The 25070-nt window shown below is 38.4% G+C and overlaps 1 protein-coding gene across 1 annotated transcript in view; it reads left to right on the forward strand.

Moving 5' to 3' along the window:
- Positions 1-25070, forward strand: part of Meikin (meiotic kinetochore factor) — a 45665-nt gene that overhangs the window by 15723 nt on the left and 4872 nt on the right. The window contains exons 6-13 of the mRNA XM_031351067.1: positions 711-830; positions 1971-2010; positions 4930-4994; positions 6284-6354; positions 9967-10122; positions 12998-13078; positions 15203-15322; positions 20365-20485. Of these exons, the coding sequence (XP_031206927.1) occupies positions 711-830; positions 1971-2010; positions 4930-4994; positions 6284-6354; positions 9967-10122; positions 12998-13078; positions 15203-15322; positions 20365-20485 (774 nt within the window). The remainder of the gene's footprint in view (positions 1-710; positions 831-1970; positions 2011-4929; positions 4995-6283; positions 6355-9966; positions 10123-12997; positions 13079-15202; positions 15323-20364; positions 20486-25070) is intronic.

A 25070-nucleotide genomic window follows, 5' to 3' on the forward strand; every position in this document is an offset into this window, starting at 1 on the left:
CTATTTGCTTGAGGTTCTTCCCTACTTTCTCTTCCATTAGTTTCAATGTATCTGCTTTGATGTGGAGGCAGGACCACAACTTCTAATAGTGCCACTCTCTGGGCCAAGCATATACAAACCATCACACCAAACATAAAAAAAATAAATCTGATGATATGTTATGTGTGGACAGTGAGAAAGGTACAGACAAGGATGCAACAAGGAGAACACCATTCTTCCATAGCTGAGGTCAATAGAAGGCTAAAACTGATACCAGGTAATAGCAGTGTGACTGTTGCTCACTTACATGAGGCTTCATGAACAGAGAGGAGTCCAGCAAATGCAGAGAGAGCCAGTTATGTGTGTGCTGCTGTCCTGCAGCTCGGCGATCTCTGTAGAGCAAAAATCTAGATGGAAGATGAGGAAGGACAGAGGCTAGGACTAGGCTCTAGATAGACTATTAGCCTGATGCCATTGTGACTTGTCCTTGTGTTCCATCATTCTAGACCTTTAATTACCATAGTCTAGAGTGGATAGGACCCTCAGTTCAGGGGCAGGGAGTAACCTGTCACATGTAGATTTTTCAAAGTTATGTATCACTTTAAAATTACATTTATTTATATACTTACTTAGCTTAGCTTATTGGTGCATGTGTGTGCATGTGTGTGTGTGTGTGTGTGTGTGTGTGTGTGTGTGTGTGTGTGTGTACTATAATGTGTTTTTCTTTTTAGATTGGGAGCATACCAAGTTGGAAGATTACATGTTCTACAAGAATTCTACTCTTCTAGACACCAGTAAAGCAGTAGCTGTAGAGAAGGTGCCACAGTTTGCAAACCTCTCTGCTGTTTTGAGTGAGTTTTTACATTCTTTTTTTTCTCTCATAGGAAAATCCCTCATGTGTGTTGGAAAATGAAAGTAAGGTTCTCTTCCCTCCTAAATGATTTCCAAACTAAGCCTATAAGCTGAGATTGCTTCTGGCTTCAAATTAATAACTAGTAATAGTTTTAGTACATTTGGGCTTTATTTTATTGTTCACATTTTATTTATTTATTATGTGTATGCATGATGCATGAGCATTTGCATGCACCTTAGTGCAAATACAGAGTTTAGAGAACAACCTGGAGAAATCCTGGGGATGAAATTCACATTGTCGTCCTTGGGAACAAGCACCTTTACCCAGTGAACCATCTTGCCATCCCCGAATTTTTAAAATTACAGTTACTTAACATATAGATGAGAGTGCATATGTGTGTGTGTGTGTGTGTGTGTGTGTGTGTGTGTGTGCCAAGATATACTTGTAAAGATCAGAGGACAATTTTTGGGAGTTGGGTCTTTACTTCCACAACATGAGCCCTGGGGTTCAAACTCAGGTCTTCATGCATAATTGGCAACTCTACTGACTGAGGCTTCTCCCAGCCTAACTCGGTCTTTTTTGCTATTGTTATTTTGTTTGCAGGGCTAGAGATTGAACCTAGGGCCTGGTGCACGCTTGGCAAGCTGTTGATCTTATTCACCTCGCTGGCTCACCCTAGTTTTTGAGATAGTCTTTCTTACTGTGCCTGAACTCCATTGATTCTGCTAAATACATGAGAAGGCAGTTGGTGGATTTTGTAACCAACCAGCCAGTATTTTCTCACATGTAAGATTGAGAAAAATAAATTGGTGTGTTTGGTTGACATGATTATTGTAAAATTCCCAAGATAATAGTTGTGACAGACAACCAGATTATAAAGAACTATCTAAATATTTATGTATCTTTAACATTTCATAATACCTTTTTGTTATGTTTTACTTTGATATTTTCACAATATCTTTGTCTGATTTAAGAGACATACAAAAAACACTATAAAACAGTCAAACACAAAATTGGAAGTTCAGTTACTATGTATGTTGAAGAGAAATATTTATTTTTATCCAGGATAATTTTATCTTCAGGGGCACCTTTGAATTATCTTTATGTCTAATGCATTGTTTTTTTTTCCCTTTGATAGGTTCCTCTTCAGAAACCTATGAGAAATGCCATAGAAAAATGTAAGAACTAAAACATTTGATGTTGTGCTTTTCAAAACTCCTTACGGTGTAAAAGTTCTGTAATAGTGATGACTGCCATCCCAGAAAGTCAGATGAACTTCATTCACTCAGTGTCTGCTGAGCACTTACTCTGTGCCAGGAATATTCTAATTGCTGGCATACAGAAGGGAGTAAAATCAATTAAACACAAAAACGCTGCCCGCATCAAGTCCATACTCCGTCCTGGAGAGGTAGACATTAGGCAGGTACCTATGCTGCCACATGCTGTGTTGTAAAGAAGGCTACTGAGGAAAAGAAAGCAAGACGGGCTCTGGGGTGTTGGGCTGAGGCCTGCTCCCTTAAACAGTGTGGTGGGGAGATTGTCATTGGAAACACATCATTTGAGTAAGTTGAGCATTGAGCACTTTAGACAGAAGGACTAGCCAAGGAGGGCTCTGGGGTCATAGACTGAGCTTCTAGGATATTTGAAAATAGAATAAACATGATTTTTTGGTAGATCCAGAGGTGCAATGAGAGAGAAAGTGGTAATGACTGACTCCACAGTTTGGGTTAAGAGCACATATGTTAAATAATGTTTTATAAAAATCAGCAGGTGTATTTTTATCTTACCGAAGTTATTTTGTCAAAATTGAATCAGGCTTAATTTTGTAGAGATTTGTCAGTCAAGCCTTTATTAACTCATGCTGGCTATTAATAGACAGCTTTGGATATCCACCTTAGTGAGCTGATTGTAATCATTTCAAGCTTGTTCTTCCATTCTTTGGTTCTATCTTAGTCTGGCTTTTTGAAAGTCTATAGAATTGATGCACAATTGGCAAAATGAATTTTCTCTTAATGTAAGCAGATGAAAAGGCACCTTTCTCTGTCTAAATTCATATTAAATAAAATCAGTATAATAGGGAAAATATTAAACATTTGTGGATTGCAAGCAATTATACATCTAGCTAAATTGAATTAGACTTCTAATTTCTTAGATTTTTGGTAATCTGAAAGAAAAAATTCTGTATTCATTGTGAGTTGACAAAAAGTAGCAATGCAGACTTTAACCCTGGTCTGTTTGACTCTAATCATGTATACTATTCAGTATAACATTGAAAGTCTCGAGAAATACACACTGATTACTTAGTTTTATATGTAGCTTTGTAAGTTTAAGAACAGAATGACCTCTTTTGGCCCCTAGGAACATTAACAATAAATAGGACCTAGGAATATTAACATTAAATAGAATTATTTTTCTAATTATTAAAAACACTCAGAACTCTGTTTTAGAGGAATTATTGTGGAGGTGGTTATTATTAAGTGATGTCAATCTCTTAATTAAAGCCTCTCTTGATGAGGCTCTTGTAAAAAAAAAATGGTAGACTTGCCATGGGGAAGACTCAGGAGAGAAGGGTGTTACTAGAGGAAGCAGCTGGTTCAGGGCATGTGCACTAAACTGAGTATTTGTGAGAGAGGCAGGATCTAAGTTCAAGAGGGTAGCCACAATCTTAACTAGGAAAGGTCTTGAGGGTAGGATTTTTATTTTGTTCCAAAGGTGTTGAGAACCACTTAAGGGAAGGGGGATAGAGGAAGGGACCCTGTTCCGGGGAGTTTGGGGGACAGGGGTACCGGGAGGTGGGGTAGCATTTGTGATGTAAATAAATAAATAAAAGATTTTCAACATGACTAAAGCAGATTGTGAAAATTTTAAAATAATTTAACTGTCAATAAATACTTTTAGAAAGCATGAGAAAATAGACAACTTACAGAATGGAAGAACTCCACTTCCAGATCATATTGATCCAATGCCAGAGAAAAACAGCATTAGACAAGTATTTGCGTGTTGTGCTGGTCAAGGGTAACAAGAACTAGAGAAGGAGCCAGGCAGAACTGCTCTTCCCATAGCACACTGAGTGTGAGCCAGGCCAGAGGGGATGGTTAATGGATAATAGTAGGAGTTGGGAGCTGTGCTAATACAGTGGACTCATTATCATCTAAAAATTGCTGTTTATTAAGAGAATACCTGAGATGCATTAGTAAGAAGAGGTTCAGTCAGAAGCAAGGCGTTCTATTTGGACATCAGAGCTTAAAGGGAAATGAGAGAAAGCAGTTTGCTCTTCACTGAGCCAACTTTTCAATTCACCAGTACAAGAATCTGCTCTCACATCTGGCTGTCAACTCTCATCTTCAAGGAAATCTTCCATCTTGTTCAGATCATCTTTTGTTCAAATACTGAATCCTTTAGATCCTTATACATTATCATACTAGCTCATCCTCTCCTATGTCTTCAGTTAGAATGAAACACAATCTCATTTGTGAAAGTTACAAAGACAGAAAGATATTCGTCTCCAAAAACCTCACTCAGATCAAAAGTATCATACCAGATTCTTGGGTAGCAGGCTTGCTATCTCTTTTGCATAAATAAGGTAAATAAGACTGAGGCCAGGTTGGATAGCTTTTTCAAGACCCCTAAAATATGAGTAGCAGATCTGTCTTAAACTCCAGTCTGTGTAATTCTAAACATTATGGTTTTCCTCTATAGACACGTGCCACACTGATAAACATGTAAGTGCATGTTATTGTTAACTATTACTATAAACATGATGCATTTTTATAATCAGCTGTATTTCCCCTCCAGAATAATTAATTGCACATCTTTACTTTCAGTATAATTTGAGGATAATTGAAAGTTACTACGGGGCTGGAGAGATGGCTCAGTGGTTAAGAACAGTGACTGCTCTTCCAGAGGTCCTGAGTTCAAACCCCAGGAACCACATGGTGGATCACAACCACCTGTAATGAGATCTGACGCCCTCTTCTGGGATGTCTGAAGACAACTACAGTGTACTCATATAAATAATAAATAAATAAAACTTTTAAAAAGAGAAAAAGAAAGTTACTGAAAGATTAGAAAATATTACTAATTTGTTCTTATTACAGAGGGATGACATTAGCGGCCCAACATATTTCTCCAGAACCAAAGTATACTTCGAATTTAGCATCAGGTAATAATTAGTTGCACTAATTTATACTGAGCACCAAAAAACACAAACGAGAGAGAAAAGCATTCATAGGAGAGTACTCACGGTACAAAAAAAAATCCTGGTTGTACCTAGGTCTTTTCAAATCAAAAGTTTTGCTTTGTGATGGAAAATATTATTTTAAAAACATGATGGTTGGGCAGGGTAGTGGTTCTGGAATTCTGTCTGCTTCTGTATTCCTCCTTTTTTCAATGTTTCCTTAATTAGTTATACAAATGTCATTGAAAAGGGTAGGACATGTGCCATTTTCATAGGGGAATTTTGGAAAGGATCAAGGTGGTCTGAGTGACAAGCCAAAAAGCCCATCTTTAGAAGTTAAGTGTGTGTACAATGCAGGCATTTGGGAGTCAGTGAGTATTTAAAGCTAGAGACCAAAATTCTTCCAGCTCTTTGTATGTGGTGTTATCCTCCATAGTCATATCCCTACCTATTGTCCAGTGGGCTATGCAGTGTTGTAGTAAGCTAAAGGAGTCCTTGGAAGAAATGCAGCCACAGGTGAGAGGTGGTGCACAAGTGGGGAATATGGAGCACAGGAGAAGTTTAAATGACACAGGCCATGCTTGAATTTGTTTTCAATGCCAATAGAGCCAGGAATAGTGGCAGGTACCTGAAATGATTGCTACTCAGGACGCTGAGGCAGGAGAATGGCTTATACCTAGGAATTCAAGTCTGGGCAACATAGAAACCTCATTTCATTCATAAGTAAATGACTAAATACCCAGAGGAAGGTCATAGTAGAAAGGGAGTGTTTAAATACAAGGGGGGAGAAATAAAGAACTTCATTCACCTGCACACATCCCAGCTAACTCATAAGTAAACCATGTCTTTACTTCTGTGAACCATGGAGCTCTGAGATGGGCTTTTATTTTATGGGAGGTGCATGTATGTAAATGTGTATACCATACATATACAGTACCCATAGTAAGCATTGGAGCTCCTGGAACTTCAGTTACTGATGGTTGTGAGCTACCATGCGGGTGCTGGCAATCAAGCACAGGTCCTCTGCAAGAGCAGTCAGTGCTCTTAACCACTGGGCTACCTCCAGCCTTGCCTGACATAAATCTTTAAAGGATCTTTTCTTCTGTCTGAGGCGAGTTAGATTATTCAATACACATTAAGTTTTTCCTTCTGTAAAAGAGGTAAAGTTATTAAAACAAAGGGCTTGGTTTGGTTTCTATTTTGATTTTGAATTCTCTGTCTTTCTGTACTTCCAGTTAATGGCTGATTAAATAGAATGATGTTTTCATTTGTAGAAAATGCAGCTTCTGAGGTTGTATTTGCTGAGAAAACTGGCCCTCCAACAACCAAAAAAACAAATAAAAAGGCAAGTATTGAAACAGGATAACTATACAAATAATTGCACTGATAAAAGGCATGATTTTAATTAACACATATAGAAATTATTTTCTGTGTATTTCGAGCAATAGAAAAGGCATTTTGGAACATAAGATTTATTCAAGTTTGTGAAAAACCTATGCAGACCATACATGAATTTTTGCTTTATATAAGTTTAATAAAAGAGAATAGAAATATATTTTACACTTTTCTGATTTCCTTTCAGTGAGTAGGTATACAGTATTTATTAAGGCACAGAGTTGCATGTAACCAGGGTGGCATTTCATGCTGAGGCCTGTAGTGAATTTGGCTTGGAGTTTGAAAGCCTTTCATTAATTGTATTTTTTTTTAAATATAGATATCATCCAGTCAGTTGTTTTGTTTGTCTCTTGCTTGTTTAATGATATCTATCTTATAGCTGAGAAAACAGGCTTCCATTTTCACCATTTTTAGTAGTTTCTGGCAGGTCTTTCTTGATTTAAAGTCCCCTTTCTTCCTTTTGTATAGTTTAGGGGATAAATTGGGAAAAGGCAAACATGTTAGCAAGGAAACCCATCAGTAAGAAATTCTAATGATTTTTTTTTTTTTTTTTTTGGTGAGGGATTTTGTGTTGACTTTGACTAATGTGCTTTATGTGAAAACTGGGTTCAAACTCTTTTGTCTTTTACCAGATATTTTATTTAAATATTTTGAATGCATTATTTTTTTAAGTTTTACTGCATTATAATGAAAAAAGTTACATGATTTTAATTTGTCTGAATTTTTTAATATTTAAAAATATTTTAAGTAAATAGAATTAAATCACATTCTTGTTTTCTTTTTGTACCCCAACTCCTCCCAGAGATTCCCCCTTCAATACATACAATATCTTTTTTTGTCATATTCTTTAAAATTTATAAAGTACTATAACAATAAAAATGAGTATTATAAAAGTTATTTGATATAAAACAACAATCAATTTGACAGTCTTATGTAGATGCTTGTCTACGGCAATACTGAAAATGCATACATTTTTCTTAATATAAATTTTAAATAACTCCAGACATATTAATTGTATATTTCAAAATAATACATCACTACTGATATTTTCTTAAATTAACATAAATATATAAAGTGTTTTTGTTTGTTTGTTTGTTTGTTTTGTATTTAGTAGAGCTTAAAGTCTTGGTTCTTACTGTGGTAACTTGATACAAGAGTTATAAACATCAAGCAAAGCATTCAGTCTCACTCTTTGTTGTTCTCTTATAAACCCCCTCCCAATTTAATTGTCTACATTTCTTTTGGGTATATAAATACTTTTAAAATATATAAGCTGTTCTGAAAACCATAGTATAGTGTAAAAACATGAAATAAACAATACTACTAATAGAGAGGCTGAGATAGGAGAAGCAAGATCTCAAGACCATTATGTTGTACACAGCAAGACACTGTCATGAACAAACAAGCTGAAAGTGTATATGGATTGTATAATATTGGACCTATTTCTCCAATTACCAAATTAGAGAGACCATTGAATGACAGTCAATAAATTTCTAATTCCTCATATTTTTGGATTTCAATCGCTTAGGATATGTTGGTAATATTAGTTTTCATATTAAGATATTAAGAAAAAGTAACTGTTACTTCCTGTTGTTTTTGTTGTAAGAGGTAGAATTAGGTTTGTGTGAATTTGTTGAAAGATTGCTTTCTTGCTTCTTCTAGGGTGTAGTTTTGATCCTTATGTTGATGTTTTTCATCTATTATCCTTTGTAGGGCTGGATTTGTGGAAAGATATTGTATAACTTTTGTTTTGTCATGGAATATCTTGTTTTCTCCATCTATGGTAATTGAGAGTTTTACTGGGTATAGTAGCCTAGGCTGGCATTTGTGTTCTTGTAGAGTCTATATGACATCTGCCCAGGATCTTCTAGCTTTCATAGTCTCTGGTGAGAAGTCTGGTGTAATTCTGATAGGCCTGCCTTTATATGTTACTTGACCTTTTTCCCTACTGCTTTTAAAATTCTTTCTTTGTTTAGTGCATTTGTGTTTTGATTTTTATGTGTCGGGAGGAATTTCTTTTCTGGTCCAGTCTACTTGGAGTTCTATAGGCTTCTTGTATGTTCATGGGCATCTCTTTCTTTAGGTTAGGGAAGTTTTCTTCTATAATTTTGTTGAAGATATTTACTGGCCCATTATCTTAGGAGTCTTCACTCTCTTCTATACCTATTATGCTTAGGTTTGGTCTTCTCATTGTATCCTAGATTTCCTGGATGTTTTGGGTTAGGAGCTTTTTGCTTTTTCTATTTTCTTTGACTGGTGTGTCAATGTTTTCTATGGTGTCTTCTACCCCTGAGATTCTCTCTTCTATTTCTTGTATTCTGTTGGTGATGCTCGCATCTACAACTCCTGATTTCTTTCCTAGGTTTTGTATCTCCAGGGTTGTCTCTCTTTCTGATTTCTTTATTGTTTCTATTTCAATTTTTAGATTCTGGATGGTTTTGCTCATTTCCTTCACCTGTTTGATTGTGTTTTCCTGTAGTTCCTTAAGGGATTTTTGTGTTTTTTCTTGAAGGACTTCTAGCTGTTTACCTGTGTTCTTCTGTATTTCTTAGAGGGTGCTATTTATATCTTTCTTAAAGTCCTGTATCATCATTATGAGAAGTGATTTTATATCTGAATCTTGCTTTTCCCATGTGATGGTGTGTCCAGGACTTGCAGTGGTGGGAGTATTGAGTTCTGATGATGCCAAGTAACCTTGGTTTGTGTTGCTTATATTCATTCTTATGCTTCCCTCCTGCCATCTGGTTATCTCTAGTTCAGATTTAGCCTGTCCTTCCTGTGATCCTGGTTGTGTCAGAACTCCTCAGAGTCAAGCTTTCTCTGGAATCCTGTGATCCTGGGCTTGTTAGAGCACCTGGGAGTGGAGCTTCCTCTGGTAGTTTTGGAACTGGCTGTGGAGCTTGTACCCAATGTCTGCTCAGGGCACTGGTCAGCCCAGACAGACTGGAAGCAACCCAAGCCACTAGGCTGGCAGAGTTCCTGTGTGCCTGGATCCTGCTGGTCCCAGTTACTCCTGGTGTTGGGACAGATCTTGTGTCCTCCTCACCTCTGTTCCTGGGCATGTTAGAGCACCTGGGAGTAGAGCTTCCTCTGGGTGTTGTGAGACCAGAAGGAACCTGAGCCACTGGGCTGGCGGAGTTCCTGTGTGCCTGGTCCTGCTGGTCCCAGTTACTCCCTGTATTCGGACAGATATTGTGTCCTCCTCACCTCTGATCCTGGGCATGTTAGAGCACCTGAGAGCAGAGCTTCCTCTGAATGCATTATTTTGTAAGCATATGTCAGACTTTGGGTTGCTTTTTTATAGTGCTGGATGTGTATACACACACACACACACATGTGAGATGTATATATATATACATATATACATATACACAAATATATATGTGTGTGTGTATATATAATATATATATGTATATATATATATCCCTATATTCTTTTTTCCTAGAAAATCATTTGTCTTCCAGTTTAAATCTTATTTTTTGCAGAGCTAGAAGAAGTAATAGGATACCTGAGAATGCTTTATAGCATTGTGGATTACATTTCATATTATGAATTATTTCAGCTTGAAAACGAATCTGAAGATAGAGATCCATTTGTTCAAGCAAAGTTGAGCTCCGGTCATCCAGACAGCAAGGCTCTGCACTCCCCTCTTAGTTCAGCTCCTGAAAGCAATGCAGTCAGCGATGCTCTGCTGCCTCAGCCCCTGGAACTTGTGCTGGTAAGCCCTGGTATTTTATTAACTCATAATTCTTAGGAAGGCTATAAAATGTACTGATTAGAATGATCTAGAAATACAGAATTTCTTAACAAATACAGAGTAAATAGGGTGCAGCTAAATTCTATAGCTGCATGCAAGCTATATGCCAACATATGCTAGCTAATGCTTTGTAACTGAGAGTTGATAGTTGTATATCATTGGGACTCCTGCAACGCGGGTTCTGAGTTATAATTAAGAGTTCCAGTGACTGATTGGAGCAGATGAGAAAAGAAGTGAGGGAGGGATTGGACAGTGGCTGCCTGGATCTAATGAGGAGTTCTGAAGCAGAGACTTTGCATCACCTAAGTCTATATTATGCTGTTGTGTTCAGGACATGGCTGGAGGCTAAGGTGATGGCCTCAGCTTGACAGCTGATATAGATCTAAAGATACTGCAGCTCAGTTATCCCTAAACATACCCTTTGCAGTGTGCCAGCAGGTTCTTTGTTCTCGGAAATCTGAACAGAGACCCCAAGGCTGCCAGAATGATGCTAGAGCTAGTTCACTGAGTGTCTCTTCTCTAGAATCTACAGGTTCTCTCTGCATCAATCTAAAAGTAGACTAGTCCTCATTATTCATGTAAAGATATTAAAAGTACATAGTTAATAAGTTAGAGCTAATATATTCAAAACCAAGAAATGTACCCATATGGTTTTTATAACAATTTTCTTAATAATCCATTCTAGATTAGTTTAAATAGATGATGTCAGAAGAAAACCAGAGTAAAAAAAAGTAAAAATGGAACAAAACTAACACAGACTTAGCTTTGATTTTTGGTTTTATATCAGAGTTCGGGTTCCAGATCCAAATTTAGTATCACATAATAATCACCTATTTGAGAGGAGAGACTTACCAGAAAGGCGCAATGGGCTTATGGAATCCAAGATTTAGAAGGGCAGCTAGTTGCTGGAAATAAAGCTGTCCACCTGTCGCTCTGTCCATACACTTCAGCTTTGCTTTTCTACTGTTTCTTTCTTCTTTGTTGCCTGTGTTTTCTCTCTTTCAGTGTCACGCTGTCTCTGACTCCTGTCTCTATCTTAGTACCAGTCTCCCTGCTCCACACTACCCCTTCCCCCCATCCCCAACCCGTGGTGCTGTCTCTTTATCTTTCTACTGTTGTCTAGCTTTCCTTTCTCTTATCCCCCTGTCAATCAACTTTTCTTTTTTCCTCTTGGTCTCTTCAAGCTTCCCTCTCCTCATGCACCTTTACCTCTCCACTTCCCCTCCCGTTTCTCTCCTGCTCTCCACTCCCACTTTGTCTATATAGAGTCTTTCCATTAAAACATACATTAAAATATGGGAGAAAAAACTTGAATAATAAAAATATTGAATACAATATACTTATAAACTTACCATTTAATACATATCAAACTGAAACATGGGTTATCATTGTAACTGTTTAGTAATGTTCCAAAGTTTTTATTATATTTTATTTATACTTCTGTATGTGTCTTGTAATGGCTTGTGCATGTCATGAAATGTAATTTTTAAGCTGCTTGGGAAAATTCTGATTTAAACAAATTCTTCAACTATATTTACATAAGAATTTCTTAATAACTATTTAACTTAAAAACTACATACATTTACAAAACAAATAGCAAACTTTCATAAAAGACCCCACCATAAAAAAGAGGAAGAACTGTGGTAGATTAGGAACAATATTGATAAAAATTCAAAATGTGCTGGCCCTAGCAGTGTCTTCACCAACAGATTTAACTTCCTTGGGCATGTATAATCATCAAATTGGTCATCAGCTTGATAGGACCTAGAATCATCTACAAGATTCTATGGTCATGTCTATGAGTGATTGGTATAGATTTGGTTAACTGAGGTAAAAGACCCACCCTGCATATGAGTGACAACATCCCATGTGCTGGGGTCCTGGACCACATAGAACAAAGCTAAAAGGCTAAGCACAAGCACTCCCTCATCTCTCTCTGCTCCCTGACCATGAATGCAATGTGGCCAGCTTCCACCAACATGCCTTCTCCACCACAGTGGATTTGTACCCTTGAACAGTGAGCCGCAGTGAACCCTTCCTCTCTTACTTCCTGTCTGACATTTTGTTATGGCAGTGAGACAATTTACAGTATTTAAATTAAAAGACTGAAACTACATATTAAAAAGTACAGTAGCCTAGGAACTAAAGAAATTCTAAAAATAACTTTAAGGCTGTTTAAAAAAGATAATCAAAGCAGGGTGCCCTACTTATTACTCCAGCTTCTTTTCCTAAATTACTAATAATTTTAAGCTAAGCATTCTTATATAGTTGTTACACCAGATAGAATTCTTTTTTTTTCCATTAATTTATTTATTCACTTTACATCCTGACTGCCACCTCCCCTCCTCTTTGTACTCCCCTCACACAGCCCCTTCCCCATATCCTCCTCCCCTTCTCTTCTGGGAAGGGGGAGCCCCACTCTGGCACATCAAGTCACTGCAGTACTAGGCACATCCTGACACAGAGTCCAGATAGGGCAGCCCAGTTAGGGGAACAAATTCACAGGCAGGAAGGCAACAGAATCAGGCACAGCACTCTAGTTGTTGGATGACCTGCATTGAAGACCAAGCTGCACGTCTACCATATCTGTGCAGGGGACCTAGGTCCAGCCCATGTATGCTCTTCGGTTGGTAGTTCAGTCATTATATATAATTCTCTTCAGAGTTGTTTGACCTAACTCAGTCTAGAAAATTCTTCAGTTTCCTATCAGGTGGTTTAAAATTTAATTCACATAATAAGGATTGTACTATTATTACATAAGCTCTAGTGTACTAACTTTGAATTACCATTTTAAAAATATTTTTCTGATAATCTCCTACTATGTAAATATTTATAGAAAAAAGGTTGTATTCTTCCTGATAATCAAAGCAAAGCCCTGCTAACAAGTACCCCATCTTCAGACATGGCTGAGTTTGTGGTAAGTATAGCTTTTGGCCCTTATGGGATCTGTTTTCTGACACCTCTTCTTCCCATCCATCTGTCTATGTTGTACCATGGGCATTTGCCCATAAAGAGTAATGCCTATTCTTTTCTTCTATGTAAACACACTTTTATTGGAAATATTCTCTATGTGGTTTGTTTGGGAGCTTTGTCTAAAGATTTTATTTTTAATTACATGTATGTGTCTGTGTGTGGGTGTGTGCACCTGCGTGTGAGTGCCCATGGAAGCTAAAAGAAGGTATCAGATCTCCTGCAGATGGAGGTACAAGTGTGGTGAACTTTGTGATGAGGTTGCTGGGAACTAAACTCAGGTCCTTTGCAGGAGCCATTCTTAATGGCTGAGCCATCTCTCTAGACCCAAACTTGCCAGGTCACAAATTTTTCTCCCCCTACCCCTTCCCTTTACTTCCCCTCATGCCCTGACTAGCCTTGAACTCTCTGTGTAAACCAGGCTGCCCTTGAATGCATGGAGATCAGTCCAACCCTCTCTTTGGAAGGTTGGATTCAAAGACATATACTGCCATAACCAGCCTTTCTATCTATATATGTAATATAAAATTTAGAATTTTAACCATGTTTAGCTGTGCATTGAACATTTCTGTGCAGCCATCATCTCTGTCTGGCTCTAGAATTATTTTTATCTTATAAAACTGAAATTTCATACCTATTAAAAAGTAACTCCCTGTAGAATCATCCCCCAGGCCCCGACAGTCACCTCTCTATTTTCTATGTATGAAGTGAACTACATTAAGTGCCTCATGTAGTTCAAACCCCACATTTCTTACTCCTTTGCTTGGTTTTTGAGGCAGGATTTGACTTATCTTGGGATCGGTTGACCCTCCTGCTCCTACCTCCCCTAGTAGCTGGGATTATGGGATTATTATATTCCACCATGCCCAGAAGTATTCCTCCTTTTATGACTAATGTTATTCACAAATATTGTGCCTTCAAGTTTATGTATGTGATAGCATGTGTCAGAAATTACTTCCAAGGACTGAAGATGTGGGTTCAGTAGCTAAGATCACTGGCTGTTCTTCCACAAGACTGGGGTTTGATTCCTAACATAACTCCAGTTCCAGGGAATCTAACACCCTCTTCTGGCCTAAACAGATACTACATACACATGGTGTATAGACATACTAGCATCCATACACATAAAATAAACTAGTTTTAAAAAATAGATAATGTGAGGTGACTCAGTGGGTAAGGGCACGTCCTACAATCTGAATTCTATCCACAGAACTCATACTATGAAAGGTAAAAACCAACTCCTGAAAGATGTTCTCTGATTTTCACATAATGCAGAGTTATATGCACACCAACAGACATGTGCACACACACATACACACACCACACCACACACACCACACATATCACACCATACACACACACACAACACACCATACCACACACTGCATACCACATATATGCACATACAGACGACACACACACATAATACACCACATACACACATACACACACCACACCTCATAGACACACACCATACCACACACACACACCACACCTCATAGACACACACCATACCACACACACACAAAATTATTTATAGTTTAGAGATGAAAACATCTCTGTTATAAGATTGCATTTTATTTATGTGTCAGTCAATCAGTGGACATTTTGGTTGTTTGTACTTTGGTTGTTATGAACACTGGGGGTAAAATTATACATGTGTACAAGTATAAGTTCCCTATTTTCAGTCCCTCTGAGAATATACCAGGAGTAGAATTTCTAAGTCATAAAGTCACTTTTAAGTTTTCTAGAAAGTCGTTTCCATAGGGTTTGCATCACTTTGCAACCTTATTAGCAATGTGCAAGTTTCCAGTCCCTGTACATTGTTGCCAGTATTTGTGATTTTATATTCTGTTTGGCTTTAGTGAGAAAATTATTTATACATTGATTTATCCACGTTTAAATATAATTTGAAGAGTTATTTCTAAATGTAATTAATTATATTTATTCAAATGAAGTTATTTGTGCATCAAATGTTCAAGAAAATGCTTCAATAACATAGTACTTTCAATGTTAATTACCTAAAGCTAGTTGGTTTTAAAACTTTAAAAGGAGTTATATTATTGTATAGATTGATTTGTCTCCAGTGCAAAATGTATCTTTTGAAGAACTATTTCCAAATGTCAGCAATTATGTTAACTCAAGTGAAATTGTTCCTGTGTCAAGTTGGCAAGAAAGTTCTTCAAATGAGGTAACATTTTCAATTTTTTCAATTGCTGAAAAATTAGTTATTATGCTGTGCCTTGAGACTAACATCTTTTATGTGTGTTGAGAAGAGTCTGTTGTTAGATATGCGATCTGCACATCCTTTCTCCACTTACATGAACTGCCTTCTTACTCTGCACATAGAATCATTTGAAGCACAACCTGTGAAATTTTTCATGGTTTAAATTGTTTAGTTTTTCTTTTGTAACCTATATCTTTGGTGTCATACAAAAAGTGATGACCAAATTGAGTGCCAGGAAACTGCTGCCTATGTCCTCTTTAAAGGGCTGCAGATCTCATAGTTAGGCATAGAATCTACTTTGACTTACTTGTTTTATGAGCGTGTAACTTCAGTTTTACATTGGAGGTATGCAGTTTTAACAGTGTCATTACCTTTGTATTATATACAAAGTTAAGTATAATAATTCTAGATTATAAATGTTTTGTTTTCTTTGGTGTTTTGCAACTAGCACTTATTATGTAGTTCAGGCTAAACTTATTTCACATTCTTTTTTTTTTTTTTTTAATGTGTATGAGTACACTGTAGCTATACAGATGGCTTTGAGCCATCATGTGTATGGCTATTGGGAATTGAACTCAGGACCTCTGCAGGCCCTGCTTGCTCTGGCCCTGCTCGCTCCAGCCCCACTCGCTCTGGCATAATTCACTGTAGCTGTCTTCAGATACACCAGAAGAGGGCATCTGATCTCATTACGGGTGGTTGTGAGCCACCATGTGGTTGCTGGGATCCGAACTCAGGACCTTCGGAAAAGCAATCAGTGTTCTTATCCACTGAGCCATCTCACCAGCCCAGTTTCACAGTCTTAACCTCAAACTATTATAATTTCCCAAATGCTTGGATTACAGGCATGTGCCATCATGCCTGTGTATACACACACACACACACACACACACACACACACACACACACACGTATAATCCACAATGGGACATAGTAGTATGACTTATTAACTCATAAATGGGTAGGAAATGACTGAATTCAGAAACTGAATAGCAATTGTTAGAAATTCTTGTTGAAACTTCTAGATATTTCTATGGTTATTTTATTTATTTATTATTTGGATATGTATGTGTGGTGTGTGCATGTGCATTCTCATGGCATGGGTACAAGCATGTGAGTGAGTGTGTGTGTGTGTGTGTGTGTGTGTGTGTGTGTGTGTGTGTGTGTGTGTGTGTGAGTTCTAAGGTTGACATCAAGTTGCTTCCCATCTTGTATATTGAGGCATAGTCCCTCTCTGAAACCAGAACTCCCAGTTTGGGTGAGTCTGGCTAGCCAGCTTGTTCAGGGGATTCTGTTTCTGCCTTCCTGGTACCTGGATGACATGAGGCTACCACACTTGCCTGACATTTTCATGGGTGCAAGGGATCCAGATTCCAGTCCTCACGCTTGTTTTTAACCTCTTAGCTTTATTTAGCTTATCTTTGTTGGCATTCCTCCCTTAGGCTTCTGTTAGAAACGGGCTTTCCCCATCTTCTATCGTTTAGCCCGAGTAGAAGGAGAAGGGCTTATTCTTATGTGTATATATATTTCTGGATTGGATAAGGACTCCTGATAGCTTTGCCTGAGTCACATGTTTGTCCTGGTCTATCTGTCGTTGCCAGGGAGATGAAACTGTAATTGTCTAAGCCTCGGTGTCCTGCCCACTGCTGTGGTCATAGAACAAGGTTTACAACCGAAACTTGCTGAGCTTATGAAGCAAGCTGCCATTCTCCATTACATTTCTTTCACGGCATTTGGTATTGGACAGAGAAACATTGAGATCATCCCAAAGTGCATTCCTTTCCAGATAATTTGCTTTCAACCCTGTAATTTGTAAGTGAAAAACTTTCTTAATCCCAGCCCTTGGAGGGAGGAAGGAAAGGATCTCAGGGCTTGGCTGGCCTGTGTAGGGAAGCCCTGCTCAGAAAGGCACATCTTCCTTTGAGGACGAGTTGGAGTGCGGTGCTTTTTTTATTTTAAAAGTAAGGTGGGAAATTTTAGGAATATTTTGAGTCAGTTACCTTTATCTTACAGAATTCTTTTTTAGCTAAAATACTTTGTTACAGCTCTGTTTATTCCTTATTCTTTGATAATACGTTTTTAACATTTTGGGTCGGTTTTTATTGGTTTCATCGTTTCTCTAATTTTTTTTTATAGCCACTGATTTTTTCCCATATATCTTGGGAGCACTTCCTTATTAATTCCCTCAAAAAAAAAAAAGTCACTGGAAATAAAAACTATCTTATTCTTTCTTATCTGACTGCAGCTGTATACGCTGGTATTGCCTGGCCCTTAGTCTGGGAAAGTTTTGAGTCTTAGGAAAGGTCTCTCTGTAGAGCAGCCTTTGGCCCCAGCAAGGAGCAGTGAACTGATTGGTCTGTCAGCACGATCAGTCCTGTCAGATCAGTCACTAATTGATTAAGTAGATGGCTCAAATACAGTCCTTTCCTGTGTTCACCCTAGAGAGAGATGCCGAGTAGAGTGGAACAGGGACAGCTCTTTTCTTCAGGGATTCTGTTCCTTCGGGAGGATGGGGAAGCTTTTGGTCTGTATTTATACCAGTGGAGATGCTCTTCTGCTGTAATGTGGAGCAAACTGTGATCACTTCCTCCAGGGCCTTTCTCTTTTCTGGAGTGTTAGCTTGTTGAAGAAGCTGTGACAAATATTATATAGTGGGTGGTTTCTTTAAACAAGAGAACATGTTCTACCACAGTTCGGAAGTCAGGATGTTAGCAGGACACAGCTCCCCAAACCCACTGGAGGCAGATCTTTCTTCTATCAGGCTACGTGACATCTTTTTGTGACTAGGGCAGCATAGGTCCAGTCTTTGCCAACTCTCATATGGCTGTCTTCTCTCTTTGTCTTTCAGTGTCCAAGTTTCCTGTTTTTATAAGGATAAGGGTTACATTGAACTAGGGCCTATTCTAACTTGATGAAATCTGTAATGACAACATTTTCAAGTAAAATCACCTTCACAGTTGTTGATGTCTTCTTAGAAGGATATGGTTCTGCCCATGGTATTGTCTCCCAGTTTTCCTGTCTAATCAATCCTAAACTCTTTTGTTGTTTATACAACCTTTTAGATCTGACATCCATCAAATCTTAACTCACTTAAACAAGTTTCTGCTAGAGTTTGCTTTATATGCCTAGATACAGTTGTCTGTCATCCTGAGATTTGCCTGAATCACAGTTCTGGGGATTCACTTCAAAAAGGTACTATGCACACCCCCCCACCCTGTAGCTAGCTAGCTATCTGGCATCCCCCACCCCACCTCCTGCCCTATAGTTAGAGAAGAGAGCCCTCCTCTAGCCATTATGAAGGAGAGTATGGGATTATTTGGGATCATTCATGACAGAACAAGTTTTAATTCCATTCTTACAGCTGAGGAATCACCTAATCTAGTTGAGAATTGGAGGTACAAATAATTTTCTTTAGGATTTCTTCAACATTACCTTAGCAGAGTTCTAGCTTCCCATATTTTGAGGAACCATGTTGATTGTTTTTTTTTTTTTCCCCACTGCTTCAGAAGCTGGGGAAAAAAACCTCTTGTCTTTGGATCCTGTGTTGTAAAATTTCTTTCCATGTCTCACTCTTTCATTGTACTGTGCCAGAATGTTATGAATCTTATTTGTGTGAATATATGTGCATATATGGAGTTGCAGATATGTGTGCAAATGCCATAGTCCACATGTAGATGCCAAAGAACAGTCTCAGGTACTGGGCCTTGCCTCCACCTTGTTTGAGAATCCCCTAAAATGATTTGTTCTTAGAGACAAGAGAATCCCAAGAGCTCATGGACTAGCCACCCTCTAATATATAGCATTAAACACGGAGCAACCCTCCCCCATTCTTCCTCTCCACCCTGTTCCCCTTACTCTACTCCACATGAACATATGCACATACATATACATTCCCTCTGCATGCTAATGACTTATTATGCAGTCATTGATATTATAGTTAATATTAGAGATGTGGAAAGATAATTGAACAATCTCAATTGTAAGTAGTGCTTGTCAGCTGTGAGATCATATGGCTGATCTTCCAGGCTAACAACATTAGGGCTGTGGACAGCTAAGAGCAGAACTCTTCAGTCTCTTGTCTGAAGGACAAGGCTCCTTAAACAGGGCATCTCAGCATCTACTGATGTGTGTTCACTTCATTCAGCTGTTTGCAGCACAGAACTTCTACCATGAATGGTCAGAAATCTTCCAAGAAGAAAATGATCTGACAGGCCCTTAGGACAATTCTCTGTCCTGTGTTTGAGATGGGAGGAGGCTGCTGAAAGAAGTAAGAAAGCAGATGTGGGTATAAAATAGCATCCATACAAAAGAGGATGTGTATAGTTTAAATAAGAAGTAAATCAACACCTTTGTTCCCCTCATTTAGACAATAAGTAAGGACATTATAAATGCCCCCTCCAAAGTGTTTCAAATCATGATTCGCTTTAGCCTCCCAATAAGGACCTGTTTTCTTGGTGCTTGATCCATTCTGTGGTGATTTGAATGGAACTGGCCTCCACAGGCTCATGTGTTTAAACACAGGTCCTTCATGTTTGGATTAAGAGATGTGAAGTTTTGTTGAAGATGTATAACTGGGGACAGGCTTTGTGGTTTTGAAAGCCAGGTACTATGCACAGTGCTCTCTCCACCTCCTGCTTGTGGCTTGAGATGTTTGCCCTCAGCTGGTGCCATGCTTTCACTCCACCATATGGACTCTTAGCCTCTGGAACCATAAGCCAAACTAAAGTCTTTCTTTTATAAGTTGTTTTGTTCATTCTGTTTTATCACAGTAGGAAAATAACTAAGATAATTCATCATCCCTTTTTATTTTTCAGTACTAATACCATTACTAAACCATTCTTTGGACATGGTGCATATCCTTGTTTATTTGGGTGTTACTTATTGTTTTCTGATATGATTCTGTCATTCTAACCAAGAATGCTGAGACTATTTGTACTTTAACTTAGACAGCATTAAATGTAATACTTGGAAGAATTATGCAATAATTACTTTTCTTTCTTTTTCAGTTTTCTCCAAACACACCAGAGATCTGTTGTATTATTAGGGCATCACCAGGAACTAGACAGATGAGAAGGAAAGACACTGCTGTGAAAAACAGATGTTCTCTTCCTAAAGATGTTCCTCTAGGTACAAGCTTAGTGTAGTGTTCTCATTATATTTTTTATGCATATCAGTGTTTTGGCTGCGTGTATGTGTGCGCATGACATGTGTGCCTGGTGCCTCAGAGGCCAGAAGGTGTTGTATCCCTTGAAACTGGAGTTACATGTGGGTTCTATGAATCTAACCTGGGTCCTCTGCAAGAGCAGCCAGTGCTCTTAGCTGCTGAGCCATCTCTCCAGCCTGTGTTCTCATTATATAAAGTGTGGGTTTTGTTCTTCTAAATAAATGCTTTGTATACATAGGGAATTCATTTATAACATGTATTCTCAAGTTTTTATATAAAACAGAAAAGATAAAATTACAAAAGCCTTGACAGATTTTATTTATTTATTTATTTATTCATTTGGGTTTTTCGAGACAGGGTTTCTCTGTATAGCCCTGGCTGTCCTGGAACTCACTCTGTAGATCATGCTGGCCTTAAACTCAGAAATCCACCTGCCTCTGTCTCCCAAGTGCTAGGATTAAAGTCATACGCCACCACTGCTTGGCCTGGACAGATTTTATAACTGAGTAAAATAACTTTTTGAAGAAACATACTTCATCTTTGGAAAACTTTGTTTATGATACTGACTTAAATGTATTTATCTAGGATGCTTCTTCAATAGTTTGAAATTTTCTACTGTTTAAATTTTGTGTTAGTTGTATTCTTTTAAAAGGCAAGGTTTTTTTGGTCGGTTGGTTGGTTTTTATTTTCTCTTTTCCTTCTTCCTTTCTTTTTATTGGTTATTTTATTTATTTTACATTTCAAATGTTGTCCCCTTTCCCCATCTCCCCTCTGCAAACCCCCATCTCATCCCCCATCCCCTTTGCCTCTATGAGGGTGCTCTTCCACTCACCCACCTACCCACTTACCTGCTCCCATCTCACCACTCTAGCATCTCCCTATGCTGGGGCATCAAGCCTCCACAGGACCAAGTGCCTCCCCTCCCATTGATGCCAGAAAAGGACATCCTCTGCTACATATGTATCTGGAGCCATGGGTCTTTTCACATGTATTCTTTGGTTGGTAGTTTAGTCCCTGGGAGGCCTGGGGAGTTCAGTTAGTTGATATTGTTCTTCCTATGGGGTTGCAACCCTCTTAAGCTCCTTCACTCCTTCCCTGAACTCTTCCATTGGGGTCTCCAAGTTCAGTCTGATGGTTGGCTGTGGGTGTCTGCATCTGCATTAGTCAGGTGCTAGCAGAGCCTCTTATTCACCTGGTATTGGTTGAATACTTCTGTGTGAGGCACTGTGCTAAGAATCTTAGCATCTCAGTTCCTCACCATCGTTATAGTAGATAGAATTAGTACTATTATTTCACTTTTATACATTAAAAGAGTAGGAGATTTTAAATGGTGGACATTACCAAGTGGTTGTGAAGAATTCAGTCATTCAAGGTGTCTAACATCAAACTAAGCATTTTTTTTTCTAGTTCCTTAGTGGAGCTAGGAACCTCTCACGAGTAAGTGCCCAGTGAAACAACTGAAATTTAATGTATTTCCTAAATATCCACTGTTCACTCTTGACTTTTATCCTTATTTCTTCCACAGTGTCAGCTCTGAGCACGCTTCAAAGTCATGGAGAATTCTTTTTTTAAATAACTGCCTGATTTCCTAAGTCATTACTACTCATTTTATACCTAATAATTATATTGCCAAGGGTTACCTAGAGTATCAGAACAAATATTAATAGGTATTTGTTTCTCTATGGAGAAGAGTATGGAGGAGAGATAAAGAACCTTTCCTGGTGTCTCTTGTGCTCAATTATGTAAATACATATGTAATAGATAGATAGATAGATAGATAGATAGATAGATAGATAGATAGAGTTTTGTATGAGAAGAGACTTAATACAGGAATTGGCCAAGTGATTATGGAAGCTTCCGAGCTCAGTGGCATGCCATCCAAGTGCTGGAGAACCAGAGATGGCAGTAGCATAGCTAAGTCAAAACGGAAAGACTTGAGAACAAAGGGTGCCAGTGGTGTAAACTCTTAGTCAAGGATGATGAGTAGTAACTATGTGTCATAGTTAGGGTTTCTATTGCTATGAAACGACACCATGACCAAGGCAACTCTTATAAAGGCAAACGTTTAATTGGGCCTGGCTTGCAGTTTCAGAGGTTTAGTTCATTATCATCGTAGCAGGAAGCATGGGAGCAGGCAGGTAGACATGGTGCTGGAGAAGGAGCTGAGAGTTCTGCATCTTGATTCAAAGACAACCAGGAAAGCACTGCATTCCAAGCATCTAGGAGGAGGATCTCAAAGCCCAAGCATGCAGTGGCATACTTTCTCCCCTAGGCCACACCTCCTCCAAAAGGCCACACCTCCTAATAGTCCCACTCCCTGGGCCAAGCATATTAAAACTACCACAGCATGAATGCTCAAAACTACTGTGTCCTGATAGTTCTTCTACTGAACAAATGAGTCCATTGCTTTTTAATTCAACTTCACTCAAGTTCTCAGGACATAGGCAAAATATAGCCACACATGCACACACACACATATATACATTTATATACATATATACACACACATATATGTATATATGTATATATATATATACATATGTATACACACATATACATATATATACATATATATGTATATATACACACATACATATATATGTATATATATATATACATATGTATACACACACACATTTGGTCAGAATGTAATACAAATGACCTGTAACCTAGTTCCAAATAGCACTGGCTCTCTTCTGAATCTTTCTTAGCTAGATTGTCACTGTCTACATTTCTTTCCACACTCTCTGGAGTTTTCCAAACTCCCACTAGAATGGCTGATTAATCTCTGCTTACAAATCCTAGGACATCTTTAACCTATAGCTCCAGACTCCTACATTCCTCCCACAAAACAGTCCCAAATGCTTAAGACCTGCAGTCTCATATATCAGAGTAGTGACTGCACTCTTGGAACCAACTTTTCTATATGAATTACTTTCTGTATTGTGACCAAATACCTGACAAGAAGCAATTTAAAGAGGCGGAGTTTATTTTGGCCCATGGTTTAAGAAGAAATACAGTCAATAATGGTCGAGAAAGCATGGTGCAAGAGCATGAGACAGCTGGTAACATTATATCTGATGTTAGGGAGCAGAAAGTGGGCAGGGTATAAGCCTGAGCTATAAAACCTCAGAGCCTGCTCCTAATGACCCAGCTCCTCCATGAAAGTTCCATTTCCTATAGGTTCTACAGCTCTCCAGAGTAGTAACACCAGCTAGGAGATGGTCCCATTAGGGACACTTTACATCCAAACCATAAGAGCATGATACTACCCTCACTCCACAAAGCAGCCCATAAATTCATGTGCAGCAGCTTTGGCAGAAGTGTGGTCTGTTAAAAAAATGGCATATCCATATCCATAGTGTTTACCTTATAAGGACAAAACACTGCCTTTTATGTGATAAAAGTTATTCAGGGTCGCCTACTGAGCACTTCAAGATGTATTGCTATCATAGAGCCATCTAGGTCTGTGTTGATAAGCCTGTGCTTCCTGCTACCTCGTTAATTTACAGACAAGGACAGAGAGGATACCAATCAGATTCTTTCCTCTTTCTCCAACCTCGTTCTGCTGCAAGTTGCTAGGGGAAAAGAGACGGACTGGTATCCACAAGCTTTGATTATCCTATCCATTTGATTATTAAGGATCCTTCTCTGCTGAGGTCACCATTTGGTGTATATTTGGATGTCATTCATTTGTCAGTTTAGAGACCTTTATACAATGCTTCTTCTCAAATGTCTTTTCTTCTATTTTTCCAATTACATTTCTTCCAAGTCTCAACCATCCATGCAAACCTTGGTTAGCACCCATGAATTGGTATGCATCCAGCAGCTGATCTTTCCTCCTTCCAGCAAAGCAGCAACAGGTACACTATCAAAGTCCTGCCCCAGGGCAACCAGATTTCACAGGTTTTTTTTTTTCCTGAAACATATCAGAGAGACTGATCAATATGTACCAGATCTGATCTTTTTTCCTGGAAAGCCATCTATAGAACACGTCCCCTGACCTCTTAAATGTAGCCTAGGTGAGAGAAGATAAAGAAGTTAAAATAGGGGCTGCTTTCCTTGGCTCAGTTCTTTATGTGGCCTACTTGTGCCTTCAGTGCATGCTTGAGTGCAATCCTATATGTATCCGTTTCATTTGGCAATGAAGACCTGATCTTCACTCTGCGGCTTGCTAAGTCATATAAAATACAGTAGAGCTCACTAATATAGTGGTCAGTGGTCAGTGTTATGACCCATTCACAGGCTAAATGCTTTGCTTCAGTGTTTAAGTATTTATCCACCAATGATAGTTGAACTCCAGTTTTTAATCCTAGAGGCCATACTGTTCAGCTCTAGATCCTGCCAAAAGATCCAAGCAGCAACTCTATTTGTCAGGGACACTGAATGTTAGAGCATTTTTTACCATAGCTTGTATCTGTTATGGAGCCTTCTCTTATTCTGGGCCTCTTGTTAAATTGTGTAATTTTTTTTTTTTAGGTCATTTAGTAAATGGGCTAAAATAGCATACGCAAAAAAGATACATGTTGACAACAAAATCCATAATGA

Source organism: Mastomys coucha, unplaced genomic scaffold, assembly GCF_008632895.1.
Source record: "Mastomys coucha isolate ucsf_1 unplaced genomic scaffold, UCSF_Mcou_1 pScaffold5, whole genome shotgun sequence".
NCBI lineage: Eukaryota > Metazoa > Chordata > Mammalia > Rodentia > Muridae > Mastomys > Mastomys coucha.